The sequence below is a fragment of the Salmo salar genome, chromosome 19 (assembly GCF_965601325.2).
Source record: "Salmo salar chromosome 19, fSalSal1, whole genome shotgun sequence".
Classification (NCBI taxonomy): domain Eukaryota; kingdom Metazoa; phylum Chordata; class Actinopteri; order Salmoniformes; family Salmonidae; genus Salmo; species Salmo salar.
This window is the reverse complement of record NC_138309.1, coordinates 72,609,932-72,626,904: the sequence shown is the minus strand read 5'-3', so window position 1 is coordinate 72,626,904 and position 16,973 is coordinate 72,609,932. Positions and strand designations below refer to the sequence as shown.

Sequence of the window (16,973 nt, the reverse complement as noted above, 5' to 3'; positions counted from 1 at the left end):
TTTCATTGTTATGGCAATTCTAAGTGACCGATGCAAAGTTTGCAGAATGTTTGCATTTAGAATGTTTGGTTGACTTAAAAAAATGAGCTTCAATACCAAGCTATTCATTTTCATAATTCTATGAGGAATCAAAGCGCTGAGTAAATAAACCACCTCTATCCTCCGTTCTACTAGCGAATTTACAGTCACTGGAGAAACTGGACAAGCTATGTTCGAGACTTTACTATTAACTGGACCTGAAGAACTGCAATGTCCAATGTTTCTCAGAAACTTGGCTGAACAAGGACATGGATAATATATATAACTAATTAGTTTTTCTATGCATCGGTAGGACAGAACGGCAGTGTCGGGTAAGTTCAAGGGGGTGGTGTGTGTCTCTTTGTTAACCGCTTAAGAGGCGGCGCTTCTAGTGGCCGATGATTTTAATTCAGGAAAACTGAAATCCATTTGACCTCATTTCTACCAGCATGTCACCTGTTCAACTACAGGCAACATCCACATTGAGCTAAAGGCTAGAGCTGCCACTTTCAAGGAGTGGGACGCTAACCCGAACGCTTATAAGAAATCCCGCTATGCCCTCTGATGAACCATCAAACAGGCAAAGCATCAATACAGGACTAAGATCGAATCCTACCACAACGGCTGTGACGCTCGTCGGACATGGCAGGGTTTACAAACTATCGCGGATTACAGAGGGAAACTCAGACGCGAGCTGCCCAGTGACATGAGTCTACCAGACCAGCTAACCCTAACCCTATCCCTGACCCAGTCTGTAATACCTACTGTACATGTTTCAAGCAGACTACCCTAATCCATGTGCCCAAGAATGCCAAGGTAACCTGTCTAAATGACTATCACCCCGTAGCACTCACATCTGTAGCCATTAAATGCTTTGAAAGGCTGGTCATGGCTCACATCAACACCATCATCCCAGACACCCTGGACCCACTCCAATTCGCATACCACCCCAACAGATCCACAGATCATGCAATTTATATTGCACTCCACACTGCCCTTTCCCACTTGGACAAAAGGAACACCTACATTAAAATTATGTTCATTGACTACAGCTCAGCATTCAACACCATAGTGCCCTCCAAGCTCATTACTAACCTTGGGACTGAACACCTCCCTCTGCAACTGGATCGGCAACAACATATCCGTCATGCTGACCCACAACACAGGATCACCTCAGGGGTGCATGCCCCCCTCCTGTACTCCCTGTTCACCCGTGAATGCGTCACCGCGTATGACTCCAATACCGTCATTAAGATTGCCAATGACATGACGGTGGTAAGCCTGATCACTGGCAATGATGAGACAGCTTAAAGGGAGGAGGTCAGAGACCTGGCAGTGTGGTGCCAGGACAGCAACCTCTCCCTCAATGTCAGAAAGTCAAAGGAGCACGCCCCAATTCACATCGACAGGGCTGAAGTGGAGCGGATTGAGACCTTCAAATTCCTCGGTTTCCTCATCACTAAGGACCTATCATAGTCCAAACACACCAACACAGTCGCTAAGATGGCACAACAATGCCTCTTCCCCCTCAGGAGCATGAAAAGATTTGTCATGGGCCCTCAGATCCTCAAATTTCTACAGATGCACCATTGAGAGCATCTTGACTGGCTGCATCACCACTTGGTATGGCAACTGCTTGGCATCCGACTGCAAGGCGCTACAGAGGGTAGTGCATATGGCCCAGTATTTCACTTGGGCTGAACTCCCTGCCATCTAGGACCTCTATACCAGGCGGTGTCAGAGGAAGGCCCTACAAATTGTCAAAGACTCCAGCCACCCAAGTCATAGACCAGGGGTCTCCAACCCTGTTCCTGGAGAGCTACCGTCCTGTAGGTTTTCACTCCAATCCTAATCTAGCGTACCTAATTCTAATAATTAGGTGGTTGATAATATGAATCAGGTTAGTTACAACTGCGGTTGGAACAGAATCCCACAGTAGGGTAGTTCTCCAGGAACAGGGTTGGAGAACCCTGTCATAGACAATGCTATCTGTTACCGCACAGCAAGCGGTACCAATACACCATGTCTGGAACCAACAGGACCCTGAACAGCCATAAGACTGCTAAATAGTTAGTGAAATAGTTAACCAAATAGCTACCCGGACTACCTGCATTGACCCTTTTTGTACCAACTTTTTTGACTCATCACATACACTGCTGCTACTGTTTACTATCTGTCACTTTATTCCTAGTTAGATGTACATATCTACCTCAATTACCTCGTAATCCTGCACATCGACTCGTACTGATACCCCTTATCATTACACATTGTGTATCTTTTATTATGAAGTGTTTTACTTTTCTATTAATTCTCTATTTTCTTTCTCTGCATTGCTGGTAAGTGTCCGTAATTAAGCATTTCACTGATTGTTGTTTACAAAGCGTGAAGCAAATTGAATATCACAACACATCTGGGTGCATTTCTGTGAATTTCAACTCTGCCACTGTTAGTGGGTTCAATATGAAACTGATTTTACATGATACACAGTAGCTAATGTAAATACATAGACCATAGATCAGTGTTTCTTTTTCTGTAGTGTATTGGCTACATTCAAAGCCATTAATTAGAGATTGAGGATTCTGCACTATATTTTATTTACATGACACTACAAAATGATATGGCAGCCATGTTAGCACCATATTAACAGTACATGCAGGGGTATATGAATACTATATACAGTATATGAAGGGTTTATTTTTTCATTTGTTAATTTCATCTTGTAGGCTATACATTCACAGCTAAAAGCTGAGTTGCATAGGCCTACAGAGAATGAGAAAACATTTAAATAGACATAACAATTAGGTAGCATATGTATTAGGTATTAGGTAGAATATGGGTGAAAATGCACGAAATTATTCTTTAATCATTAACATAGAAATGCTACCAAAAATAACACACAGAAACTTGTTAAAAAGGACAGTCCTCCATGATTCACCAAATTATATTTTGAAAGAGGAAGAAAAGGACTTTAAGCACATGTTTTCATTCCAGTCTCCTCCATCTCCACAAACTGAAGTTAATTGTAAAGATTTGTTTTTATTAATAGTGTATAATTGACAGCTGTACAGAAAGACTCATGTGAAGGCCAAATTACAGAGGAAGAACTTCTTGATGCAATTAAAGACTTTAAGTTCGGGAAAACTCCAGGGCTGGATGGCCATAACAGTTGAGGTATATCAAATATTTGTCCATGTAACCACTACTATAAAAATGGTAGACTATCAGATACTCAGCAAGAAGGTCTGATTTCACTATTATTAAAACAGGACCCAGGTCGTAAATATGAAGCTCCAGTCCGCCTAAAAGACTGGAGGCCCCTTACACTTCAGAGTTGTGATGCAAATATTCTAGTAAAATGCATAGCGCATAGAATTACAAAAGTATTGTCGGATGTTATTCATCCTTATCAGACAATTTTTTTCACATGGATGATACATTGGAGATAATGTAAGAGAAGTACTGGAAACAATAGAACCCTATTAAAATTGTGGGAAACCGGGCCTAGTGTCACACCCTGATCTGTTTCACCTGTCTTTCTGCTCGTCTCCACCCCCCACCAGGTGTCTCCCATTTGTCCCCATTATGTCCTGTGTATTTATACCTGCGTTTTCTGTTGCCAGATCATCTTCTCCCGTCACGTCCTACCAGCGTGTTCCCCTGTTTTCTGTGCTCTAGTTTTTGTTTTTCTTAGTCTTCCAGTTCTAACCTTTGCCTGACTTGACCTACCGATTGCCTGCGGTCCAGTACGTGCCTGACTCTGATTTGGATTATGACCCTTTGCCTGCTTTGATTTACCTTTTGCCTGCCCCTTGAACTATAATAAACTCTGAGACTCATACTATCTGCCTACTGTGTCTGCATCTGGGTCTTAGCCTGAGTCCTGATAGTATGAACTGACCACGACTGGCCCAGCAGACTCAGACCCGCTCCGCAATGCTGTCTCCTTCCAAGGAGCCACCATTGGAAGACACAAGGAGTTACTGCAATGCCTTATGGAAGGACTCCATACCCTGGCAGAATGCGATGACCATGCATTCGATACATTACTGGAGCAATTCCGCATATTCCCTACTAGGCAGTAAGCCACAACAGTAAATCCCCAGACTCTCAGCAACCCCGCCACCAGCGGCACTTCTTCCCAGGCTACCCCGGCGTCCCAAGAACCGCGCTTACCTCCTCCTCCTCCGGAGAGCTACTTTGGAGATTCTGGAACCTGACGGGCCTTTCTCTCCCAGTGCTCCCTCATCTTTGAGCTTCAGCCTTCTTCGATCCCCTCGGACTGCTCGAAGATAGAGTGCCTCATAACGCTGATGTCCGGGAGAGCTATGGCGGTGTGTGAGCAACAGTCCGCCGTTTGCCTCAGTCGGGAGGAATTCGTGGCGGAGGTACGTAAAAGTATTTGATTCTCTGTTGTCTGGGAGAGAGGCTGCTCGTAAGTTGCTCCAGCTACATCAAGACTCCCGTAGTGTGGCAGACTACGCGGTGGATTTTCGCATGTTGGTGGCTGAGAGTGCCTGGAACCCGGAAGCCCTGTTCGACATGTTCCTTCACTGATCATAGCCTTGACCATCCGGATCAACCGGCGGCTACGGGAACGTAGGAGGGAAAGGAGTCTGCTCCCTGTCGCCCTCGCTCGTCCTCGATTTCCACCTCGCCCACGAGGATTCCCAGAAATCCCTGAAGTCTACATTTCCGAGTCAATCCGATGTCACCCGAGTTCTCTCAGGAATCACAGAGGGCTGCCGACTCGCCTCCTCTGAAGCCCATGCAACTGGGCAGGGATATATGATCTCCTGCTGAGCGCTTACGCAGACTAAACACCAAGAGCTGTCAGTGAAGTTCCTTGAGGGGGGATATACACGGCTGTGACAATAACTGAAGATAATTCTCTTGGGAGATAATACGGTCGGCATTTGATTGTAAGGAATTCTAGGTCAGGTGAACAAAAGGACTTGAGTTCCTGTATGTTGTTACAATTACACCATGAGTCGTTAATCATTAAACATACACCCCACACTTGTTCTTCCCGGAGAGATGTTTATTCCTGTCAGCGCAACGCACTGAGAAGCCAGGTGGCTGTACCGACTCCGACAGCATATCCCGAGAGAGCCATATTACCATGAAACAGAGTATGTTACAATCCCTGATGTGTCTCTGGAAAGCAACCCTTATCCTGATTTCATCGACCTTGTTATCTAAGGACTGGACATTAGCGAGTAATATACTCGGGAGCGTTGGGTGGTGTGCGTGCCTCCGAAGTCTGACCAGTAGACCGCTCTGTCTTCCTCTTCTCCGGCGGTGATATTTTGGGTTGGCCTCTGGAATCAGTTCAAATGCCCTAGGTGGTATGGACAAAGGATTCACTTCGGGAAAGTCGTATTCCTTGTCATACTGCTGGTAAATTGACATCACTCTGACATCCAACAGTTCTTCCCGGCTGTATGTAATAAAACGTAAGATTTTCTGGGCTAACAATGTAAGAAATAATACATTAAAAAACAAAATACTGCAAAGTTTCCTAAGGACTAGAAGCGAGGCAGCCTTCTCTGTCGGCACCATCTTGTGGACAAACTCAGTATTCATATCCCGAAAATAAATAAATTATCTCACTACAATACATTTTTAATAGAAAGGTAGCAAAAACAGATAAGATCTTGCTACCATGGAAAAGTAAATCCCTGTCTATTTGTGGAAAAATCTACTTGATGAATTCTTTAGTCATATCCCAGTTTACCGATTTACTTATGGCCCTGCCGACACCAAACAACGTGTTTTTAAATTGTATGAGCAAAAAATGTTCCACTTAATTTTTAATGGCGAGCCAGACAAAATTAATCGGGCCTATTTATGTAATGAATATGACATTGAACCTGTCACTAAAGGCTTCAGTCAAACAAAAATCTGGACTGGTTTTCCAGCAGATTGGTAAGAATGGCTCACCCTATGTTAAAAAATTGCCTTTTTCGTTTCATTCAGATTACAACATCCGACTTTCAGTTGTTTGAAAATTAAATAATCTCCAGAATATCGCTATTTTTAAAACAAGCCATAAAAAAACTGGTTGCAATTTCAGTTTAATCCACCAGAAAAGACAGAACAAATATTACAAATATTATAGTTCAACTCAAATACACTAATTGATCATTTAAAAAAAAACATTTTGGGGGAATAAAATGAAACATTGTATAATCTTTGTGATATCATAAATAAGACTGGTGGAGTTATGTCACACATGCAGTCACCAAAACATATGGAAATGTCTGCTCTGTCCAAAATTAAAACCAAGTGATTGCAGTTGGTTGCAAAAATGGAAGAGGCAAGTATAACAAGACAAGGAACTGTGTCATAAAGAAACCATACAGGTTGCAAAATAGTTGGGAAGAGATTTTTGATGTGCCGATACCATGGCACATGGATTATCTACTGATAAACAAATCAATACCCGATAAAAAAAGAAAAAATATTGTACAGTGGTTCCTCCTTTAAAAGTTGCGGCATTCTGCAGCACACCTTGCAGGCTGCTGCAGCATTCTATGGCACGTTATTTATTTGTCAGCCATTTTTTTGCAAATCAATTTATAACAGAGGAGTCAAATACTTATTTCCCTCATTAAAATGCAAATCAATTTATAACATTTTTACATGCGTTTTTCTGGATATTTTTGTTGTTATTCTGTCTCACTGTTCAAATAAACCTACCATTAAAATTATAGACTGATCATTTCTTTGTCAGTGGGCAAACGTACAAAATCAGCAGGGGATCAAATACTTTTTTCCCTCACTGTAAGAGGATTGGAGGATTCTAAATTAATATCTAAGGGGCATAACATTTTCACACCCTAATTGTAGTGTAACTGAACTTTCAGTTGAGCGTACTTGCTCTTTGCCTTCTCTACTTCTCTACCGGAAGTGTATGCTGTTGCTATGCAACCTCTTGCTAGCTAGTTAGCATAACAAATTACTAGTTAGACATTTTTAAACTTTGAGTGTGTTCTTAAATTCAATCTGGAGTGCTTGCGCTCATAAATTCAGAGAGTTGGCAGATTGTCAGTTTGTAAATTCAGACCGTTTCGCTCTCGGAGCGCACACTAGACGTTCGGGTCAAGGAGTTGGGTTGATTTGAGCATTCTGGCCTTACAACGGCAGTCAAGCACCCAAGCTAACGTTGGCTAGCTTACTAGCTACTTCCAGACACAAATGAGACAATGCTGACCATTTTACTCGCTCTAGCAGAGCTGGTTAGGCAGTTTTCGTGTTAACCAGAGCGTTGGTGACTGTAACTGTGCTGCTGGAAACAATTTAGTTACGCTTTTTTTGCTGCCATTTACTGACACCGGCCATATTCAACGGGTGTTGAGCTCTCATCAATTCATTATTCTGCACTCTGGTACACTCAGACGAGAGTGCTCTGAAATCGGAGTAGATAGCCAGAGCAAATTTACAAAAAGCACCCGAATGTCCATTGAGAACGCACAACGACTATACCATTTAGTTAAGCTAAGAATGACGGGAATCATCAAGTCAATAAACGTTGGGTAGTTAGATAGCCTATAGTTAATATACTGTCAAATTTGATGTATAACTACTAACGTTAGGTAGATAGCTAACATATATAACATACTATATATATATATATAGTATATATATATATACTGCTCAAAAAAATAAAGGGAACACTTAACATGTTATGGCTAGGGGGCAGTATTTTCACAGCCGGATAAAAAACGTACCCGATTTAATCTGATTATTACTCCTGCCCAGAAACTAGAATATGCATATAATTATTGGCTTTGGATAGAAACACTCCAAAGTTTCTAAAACTGTTTGAATGGTGTCTGTGAGTATAACAGAACTCATTTGGCAGGCCAAAACCTGAGAAGATTCCATGCAGGAAGTGGCCTGTCTGACAATTTCTTGCCCTTCTTGATTATCTCTATCCATTACAGAGGATCTCTGCTGTTACGTGACACTTCCTACGGCTCCCATGGGCTCTCAGAAGGCGGCAAAAAGCTGAATCGTGGCTTTGCAGGCTCTGGCTGAAAAAAAGTAGCGCGTTTGGGTAGTGGCTGGTTACAGTACTGTGAGACTCAGGCGCGTGCCCGTGTCGACCCCATGCTATGTTTTCTTTCGTCTGTTTACCTAAACGCAGATTCCCGGTCAGAATATTATCGTTTTTTTACGAGAAAAATGGCATAAAAATAGATTTTAAACAGCGGTTGACATGCTTCGAAGTACGGTAATGGAATATTTAGAAATCTTTTGTCACGAATTGCGCCATGCTCGTGACCCTTATTTACACTTCGGATAGTGTCTTGAACGCACGAACAAAACGCCGCTATTTGGATATAACGATGGATTATTTTGGACCAAACCAACATTTGTTATTGAAGTAGCAGTCCTGGGAGTGCATTCTGACGAAGACAACAAAGGTAATCAAACTTTTGTAATAGTAAATCGGAGTTTGGTCAGGGCTAAACTTGGTCGGTGTCTAAATGGCTAGCCGTGATGGCTGGGCTATCTACTGAGAATATTGCAAAATGTGCTTTCACCGAAAAGCTATTTTAAAATCAGACATATCGAGTGCATAGAGGAGTTCTGTATCTATAATTCTTAAAATAATTGTTATGTTTTTTGTGAACGTTTATCGTGAGTAATTTAGTAAATTCACCGGATGTTTGCGGGGGGTATGCTAGTTCTGAACGTCACATGCTAATGTAAAAAAGCTGGTTTTTGATATAAATATGAACTTGATTGAACAAAACATGCATGCATTGTATAACATAATGTCCTAGGGTTGTCATCTGATGAAGATCATCAAAGGTTAGTGCTGCATTTAGCTGTGGTTTTGTTTTTTGTGACATTATATGCTAGCTTGAAAAATGGGTGTCTGATTATTTCTGGCTGGGTACTCTGCTGACATAATCTAATGTTTTGCTTTCGCTTGAAATCGGACAGTGTGGTTAGATTAACGAGAGTCTTGTCTTTAAATGCTGTAAAATAGTCATATGTTTGAAAAATTGAAGTTTTCGGATTTTAGAGTTTGTATTTCGCGCCACGCCCATCATTGGATATTGGAGCAGGTGTTCCGCTAGCGGAACGTCTAGATGTAAGAGGTTAAACAACACAATTTAACTCCAAGTCAATCACACTTCTGTGAAATCAAACTGTCCACTTAGGAAGCAACACTGATTGACAATACATTTCACATGCTGTTGTGCAAATGGAATAGACAACAGGTGGAAATTATAGGCAATTAGCAAGACACCCCCAATAAAGGAGTGGTTCTGCAGGTGGTGACCACAGACCACTTCTCAGTTCCTATGCTTCCCGGCTGATGTTTTGGTCACTTTTGAATGCTGGCGGTGCTTTCACTCTAGTGGTAGCATGAGACGGAGTCCACAACCCACACAAGTGGCTCAGGTAGTGCAGTTCATCCAGGATGGCACATCAATGCGAGCTGTGGCAAGAAGGTTTGCTGTGTCTGTCAGCGTAGTGTCCAGAGCATGGAGGCGCTACCAGGAGACAGGCCAGTACATCAGGAGACGTGGAGGAGGCCGTAGGAGGGCAACAACCCAGCAGCAGGACCGCTACCTCCGCCTTTGTGCAAGGAGGAGCAGGAGGAGCACTGCCAGAGCCCGCAAAATGACCTCCAGCAGGCCACAAATGTGCATGTGTCTGCTCAAACGGTCAGAAACAGACTCCATGAGGGTGGTATGAGGGCCCGACGTCCACAGGTGGGGGTTGTGCTTACAGCCCAACACCGTGCAGGACGTTTGGCATTTGCCAGAGAACACCAAGATTGGCAAATTCGCCACTGGCGCCCTGTGCTCTTCACAGATGAAAGCAGCTTCACACTGAGCACATGTGACAGACGTGATAGAGTCTGGAGACGCTGTGGAGAACGTTCTGCTGCCTGCAACATCCTCCAGCATGACCGGTTTGGCGGTGGGTCAGTCATGGTGTGGGGTGGCATTTCTTTGGGGGCCGCACAGCCCTCCATGTGCTCGCCAGAGGTAGCCTGACTGCCATTAGGTACCGAGATGAGATGCTCAGACCCCTTGTGAGACCATATGCTGGTGCGGTTGGCCCTGGGTTCCTCCTAATGCAAGACAATGCTTGACCTCATGTGGCTGGAGTGTGTCAGCAGTTCCTGCAAGAGGAAGGCATTGATGCTATGGACTGGCCCGCCCGTTCCCCAGACCTGAATCCAATTGAGCACATCTGGGACATCATGTCTCGCTCCATCCACCAATGCCACGTTGCACCACAGACTGTCCAGGAGTTGGCGGATGCTTTAGTCCAGGTCTGGGAGGAGATCCCTCAGGAGACCATCCGCCACCTCATTAGGAGCATGCCCAGGCGTTGTAGGGAGGTCATACAGGCACGTGGAGGCCACACACACTACTGAGCCTCATTTTGACTTGTTTTAAGGACATTACATCAAAGTTGGATCAGCCTGTAGTGTGGTTTTCCACTTTAATTTTGAGTGTGACTCCAAATCCAGACCTCCATGGGTTGATAAATTGGATTTCCATTGATTATTTTTGTGTGATTTTGTTGTCAGCACATTCAACTATGTAAAGAAAAAAGTATTTAATAAGATTATTTCATTCATTCAGATCTAGCATGTGTTATTTTAGTGTTCCCTTTATTTTTTTGAGCAGTGTATATATATTGAGCAGTGTATATATATATATATATATAGCATACTTCTGTGATGATATGATATGTGGTTTGTAAGGAGAGCATAGCTAACAAATTGTCAGCCAACATAACGTGTAAGGTAACTTATTTGAAAAGTCATTACTTTATTACATTGAGTAGCAAGCTACCGCGAGGATGCGCTCTATCGACTCTGCGGCTTGAGCATGCTTTTGGTGCACAGTCGATAGAGCGCTGGACTTCATGCAAGAAGGTTGAGGGTTCGAAACCTGCTCCCTGCGTGTTTCATTTGAAATCGTGCACAATTATCAGTTTATTATTTGGTTTATATTGCCCATTCATTGTCAGTTAGAGACACAGTAGTGCATTGGGACCCAAAAGCATAATCAGTGCTCTAACTCCCACTTGGTCATTTAGGCAAATCTGGTCTGTGATAGGAGTTTTTTTTTTCACACCTAACTCAGCTATTAGACTATTCTTTAGTAAAGGTTGAATAGTCTATTGTTCAGCTATTAGCCCCCCTCCCCAACTTGAAACAAATTGTTTTTACTCCCATCTCGTTCCTTGCCCTCTTCCACGCTTCATTCTCCGCCTGAGTGGCTCGCTTGTGGGCGTGCTGGCAGGGTATGGCAGCACCTTCGGTTGTGCGTCAAGTATTCTGCATAGCAAGTTTGTTTGAAGATCTGGTCATTCACAGACAAATTGGTATATGCTTTGGAGGTACCTTTGTGTCTTTTTGTCGAGAGCAAAACCTTTTTCTTTTCAATCAAAAATAATTGTTCTGAAAGCAACTTTTTTTGTTGTTCTGAAAGCAAAAACGATGCTTCAAAGTAAAAAAAGTGCAATCAAATATTTTGTAACAGCGTGCAAAACTTTATGCATTTTATTCCCCAAAAATATTTTGAGAACAAAAAATGTTTTTGAAACAAAACTCCAATTTAATTTCGCTATCAACCACTCGCCATTTGGCAATTTTTTTGAGTATCAGTTTGGCTACAACCAATACTGTTCAGCCTTTCTTTCCAACACAAAGGAAGTCATAGCAGACACCTACAAAGGACTGTGAGATGATGGCATCTCAGGTAAGCAGCCCTGGGCATTCTTATGTCCAACTTCTACATAGCTAGTAGATAGCTCCTACGATTCAGTGTCAGTTCATAACATTCTACTATATTACATAGATACATACATACATAGCGTAGAATGATAAATCATACAATTACTATTCTCAAGCTAACCAAACGCATTTAGCTATGAACGCCTGTTCTCGCCATTTTCTGTTGAATTCATCTAACTTTCTTTCATGGCAACTCATAAGCAGGCCATGTCCTATTTGTTTCATATTCGATATATAATCATATTTCATGACAGTGTAATGGTTAGCTTTTTTTATAGAAGGATGAAAGAACACAATATGTCTGTCAGGGAATGCTATTCTGATATGTCAGATGAAGCGTTAGACCAGAAAGTCAGTGCCATTAAGGCAAGGATGCCCCATGCGGGCTTTAGAATGGTCAAAGGAAGTCTCCAAGCAATGGGCCATCGTGTACAATGGCGAAGAGTTAGGTAGTCTTTGTAGCGTGTAGATGGTGCAGGTATCATTGCTAGAATGATCCAGCTTTGTTGCATTGCTTAGCAAAAATACTCTGTTCCTGCTCCCATGTCTCTCGTCCACCTTGATACAAATCATAAATTGATAAGGTACAAAGACGTATAATGTCTCCATCAAATATAGGAAGTTATTGTAACTTTTTGTATTCTTACTTATTCGTAGACACATTTTCAATGATGTATGAAATTGGAGTTGTTTTTCATCAACTGGTAATACATAAATAATGAAGCAGGTTAATAGGTTAAACATTCCACTTTTAATTCCAATGCTTTTATTCAAGATACAACATTGTCATCTTTGGCAGTATAGATGGATTTTCAAGGAAGGTAAGTACATTATTTTGTATGCATATTGCATATTTCCAATCACAAAATGAACAACCACAATACCATTCTGGTGTTAAGCGTTCTGTGCTGTATTGACACATCCTGAAAATGACATCTGCTGCTTTAGATTGAACGGTCATATCTCAGTTATTGTTTTCATATCTTCAAAAAATAAGCTATTTTCCTTACTTTCAGAGCAGTGGCGGTTCTAGACCATTTCAACTGGGGGGGCCAAGCTGGGGCCAGTTGTACAGTTAGAGGGGCCAGTTACATTAGACGTTATTGTTGTCATATCGTTTTCTTCACTGCATTGCAGGCATTAGCAGGCAAAAGACCATGTTCATAATCATTAGTGTTCCGCGTTGCCACTGTCTAATAACGGATGTAAAAAAAAGAACGATAGCAAAAATTAGTTATGTAAAAATGATTTCATACTCCACATTTAGGGGGGCCACAAGGGAGTCCAAAATTGTTGTCACAGGGGCACTGCCCCCCCCCCCCAGAACCGCCCCTGTTTCAGAGAGCAAGCTGATCAAGGGGTCGAAAATGTAGATATTGCCAGATGTATGTTCACTGTTCAAGGAACAGGCCATGGAAGCTTTATTGCTGACAAAAGTGTCCATAACCAGAGGTAATTCAACTATTCTGTGTTCTTTTTCTCTCTTCCACTATGCCTGTCTTGTTGTATATGGAACCTGTCTCACATGCATTAATTAAAAAACCCTTAAGATGTCAGCTGCTAATTTTCAGATTTAAACCACATAAACACTCAGCTATTTTCACTGGAGTATCAAGCCCCTGTTGCTGCCAAGTCATGATTTCCCTGGAGGTTAGCCTTGCAATAACCAAGTGGTGAGACACATAGCCCTCTATATTTAAATGTTTCATGTACACTCCGATAGGTGTCTGCGTCACATACAGTCAGTAACCACTCACAAAGGCACACAAAACTTGCATTTCTACAACCTTGAACCCACCTCTGTGTTCACTATTCATGAAGGAAGACCACAGGACCACAGAGATTAGGTTTCTCCCCCCCACAAAACCTTTTCTTTCTCTCTGTTAGAGTGGAATGCTAATTGAGAGATGTTTGGAGCACTGTGACATGTCAGTACTACAACTTGCTGCACAGTTTGGAGGAAGAAGGCTACCTTGACCTGTCTAATTCTATCCACCTCTTCTGTGTGGGATATGTGTTCCTACCTCGTCTGCAGGCAGTTCTGCAGCATTTCACAGAGAGTTGGAATAATCACCCTTTAAGTACAGAGGCAAACCTGACAACTCACCAGCTGTTGTCTTAGCACTACACAACTGATTCAAATGATCAAGTCATCATCAAGCTTCAAGTGGTATTTATGCATTAATTTGTGATCTGGTAATGTAAAAGTATAATAATGACATTATCTTCTATTGTTTGTCCTCATGTGTCTGTTTTCAGCATAAAGCACTCTGCAGCCACTTAGCGTGGACACCAGGTAAGACTACACACACATAGATTCCTGTTGAACACAGTCTCTTTAACTACCTTATTTTCTCAATAACAGTCTCTCTCCTTCACTTCATCCCTCTCCTTTTCTCCCTAAATCCTCTAGGTTATATCAGCTGTGTTGGTGAACACCTCCCGCATCTGAACTGGCTGATACAGAGGGCACAGCATGATCATAGGTGAGAGGTCACTTGTCGGGTCAACAGGAAGTATTATTAAAGAGATGCTTTACATTGAAATACAGATTGAGATGTAGTAGTCCCAGAGTTAATGATCCAAGGTCAGTTTTGCATTTCACCTGATGATTATGACTGACCGTGTTAGAATAAAAAAAACAAAGCTTAATCATAATCTCTCTCTATCCATCTGTCTCTTGTCTGCAGGTATGTTTTGATGTGAGAAAGGAAGCCAGTCCCGTCATCGTCACCTCACCCGCTCTTAATAAGATAACCTTCGGGCCGACTGGGAGCCCAAGGCTGGTTAGGAAACACCGCTAGAGCCACTATGTAATTGTGATGAACTGAGAGAATTTTAGGGTAGCACTGTAATTCATTAATCATATGCTGTCTTCCCTGCTCCTCTGTTTTACCTCTTTCCTTTTCTGTCTTCTGCCATTCAGGAATGGCTGAAGAATTACAACATTTGCTTAAAGCTATATCTGCAAATGACTTGAAAAGCGATAGTCAATCGATCAATAATATCTTAGTAAAAATGTGAATCTTTAATTTAAATCTATAGAAACTATGCAAATAGAAAGATTCAGACCTTTGTCAAACATCACAGCAAAGTTGAAAAATATAAGTATAAATCCAAACTGGATGGTTTTCAGAGATAGATCGGAGGGGTTTAGGGTAGCTGAAGGGTGGGACAAAAATAATAATAATATATATATATATATATATATATATATATATATATATATATATTGGTGTTTGGACTAAGGTTGTATTTTTACAAGGGGTACAATTTTTGTTGTTCCGGTTACATATTAAATCAAATGTGTGTGTCTTAAAATGTTCTGATGTGCCCTTTTTGATTGAGATTCATGTGTGTGTGTGTGTGTGTGTGTGTGTGTGTGTGTGTGTGTGTGTGTGTGTGTGTGTGTGTGTGTGTGTGTGTGTGTGTGTGTGTGTGTGTGTGTGTGTGTGTGTTATACCAGTTGAGGGGTCCTCCAGTCTGAGGTAGTCCCCTCTGGGCAGGTGTAGCAGCTGGTAGATGACCTGTCCGTTAGGGCCTTTGTCTGGGTCCACAGCTGACACGGACAGCAGAGTGGTGCCGGGCTGAGCGCCTTCCAGAATTTTCTCTGAGAAGTTGGCCACTCCAAAGGGTCTGAACCGCGGGGCGTTGTCATTCACATCCAGCACGTTCACTATCAGTCTCGCTGTTAATGGTTGAGCGGTAATTGAGAGGGTTATTATTGTAATGAGACAGGAGAGATTAAGAGCATTGTCGTTCAACCTATTTTGAGTGTATTGTACTGATTGAGGTTTGTGTGTAAGGTAAGTATGCTTGGTTTTATCATGAGCTGCAGTAAGTCAATTCCTATCTACTTCTGTTAGTTTGACAAAGTGTTGAATCTTGAGAGACATATAGGGCCACAAAAAGGTGATGAAATACAAAACAATTGTTTAAAAAACTAGAATTAGGGTGATTTTAGATGAAGACTCACCATTAGGTACGCTGACTGACATGTCGATGACATCACTGGCGTTGTCATGCACCGACACAAGGATCTCAAAGGTGGCCACCAGCTCTCTGTTGAGTGGGTTACGCACAAACACAGCACCTGTGGGAACACACATGCACAGGCACACATTCACAGTTCACATATACAAGCATTTAACACAGACACACACACACGCACCGACACATGCATGCATGCACAGACACACACGCACAGACACACATGCGCACAGACACACACAGTTTACATACAGTTGACTTATACTGTATACCATGGGTGCCTGACCATGGGTGCCTGTCTGAAAGTGGGGGTGCAAAAAATATATATAATCCTGCAAATCTAAGCTGTTTCTTCACAAGGGAATCCGTATTTATGAACAGAACAAAAAAAATGTTTAGGTTCTGCCACAATAAATTATTTTGAACTCGAGTACTTTAGAGGGCCAGATGTAATTTTTTTATTTATCTAGGCCTATATGCCAACAGTGCGCAACAAAGACACAGTTATTATAACCATTACAGATAACAAATCCCAATTGCTAAATTGCCCTATATATATATTCAGTCAATATTATACATTTTAAAGCTAATTTGACCCATGCACTAACAAGTTTCTTCAGCATAAGCAGCTTGACTACTGCTAGTGTACTGTAGCTTTATTGATCTACTGTCCTTCAACAAAAGATGTACTCACATTGTTGATTAAGAATTAAACCTCTCAAACAGCCTAAAAACAACCTCAGAGTAGGTTTAACCCATTAATGTACTTGGTCAACTTGTTTTTTCATGTAAGACATTGCACTAATTTAAACATTATGGGGAGGTTTTCCCGGACACAGATTAAGCGTAGTCCTGGACTAAAAAGCATGGATAACCTGGACAAAAAAATTGAAAATCTCCAGCCAAAATTCTTTCTAGTCGAGGACTAGGTGTAATTTGTGTCCTCGAAACCGCTGCTTAAAACCTGTTGGGTATAGGGGGCAGTATTTGCACGGCCGGATAAAAAAACGTACCCGATTTCATCTGGTTACTACTCCTGCCCAGTAACTAGAATATGCATATAATTAGTAGATTTGGATAGAAAACAACCTAAAGTTTCTAAAACTGTTTGAATGGTGTCTGTGAGTATAACAGAACTCATATGGCAGTCAAAACCCTGAGACAAATCCTAACAGGAAATGGAAAT

The 16,973-nt window shown here is 41.9% G+C and overlaps 1 protein-coding gene across 1 annotated transcript in view; it reads right to left on the bottom strand.

Annotated features, from left to right (window-relative positions):
• LOC106579432 (cadherin-23) overlaps positions 1 to 16,973 on the bottom strand; it is a 692,150-nt gene that overhangs the window by 66,034 nt on the left and 609,143 nt on the right. The window contains exons 48-49 of the mRNA XM_082965932.1: positions 15,774 to 15,890; positions 15,261 to 15,485 (exon numbers count right to left, since the gene is read on the bottom strand). Of these exons, the coding sequence (XP_082822058.1) occupies positions 15,261 to 15,485; positions 15,774 to 15,890 (342 nt within the window). The remainder of the gene's footprint in view (positions 1 to 15,260; positions 15,486 to 15,773; positions 15,891 to 16,973) is intronic.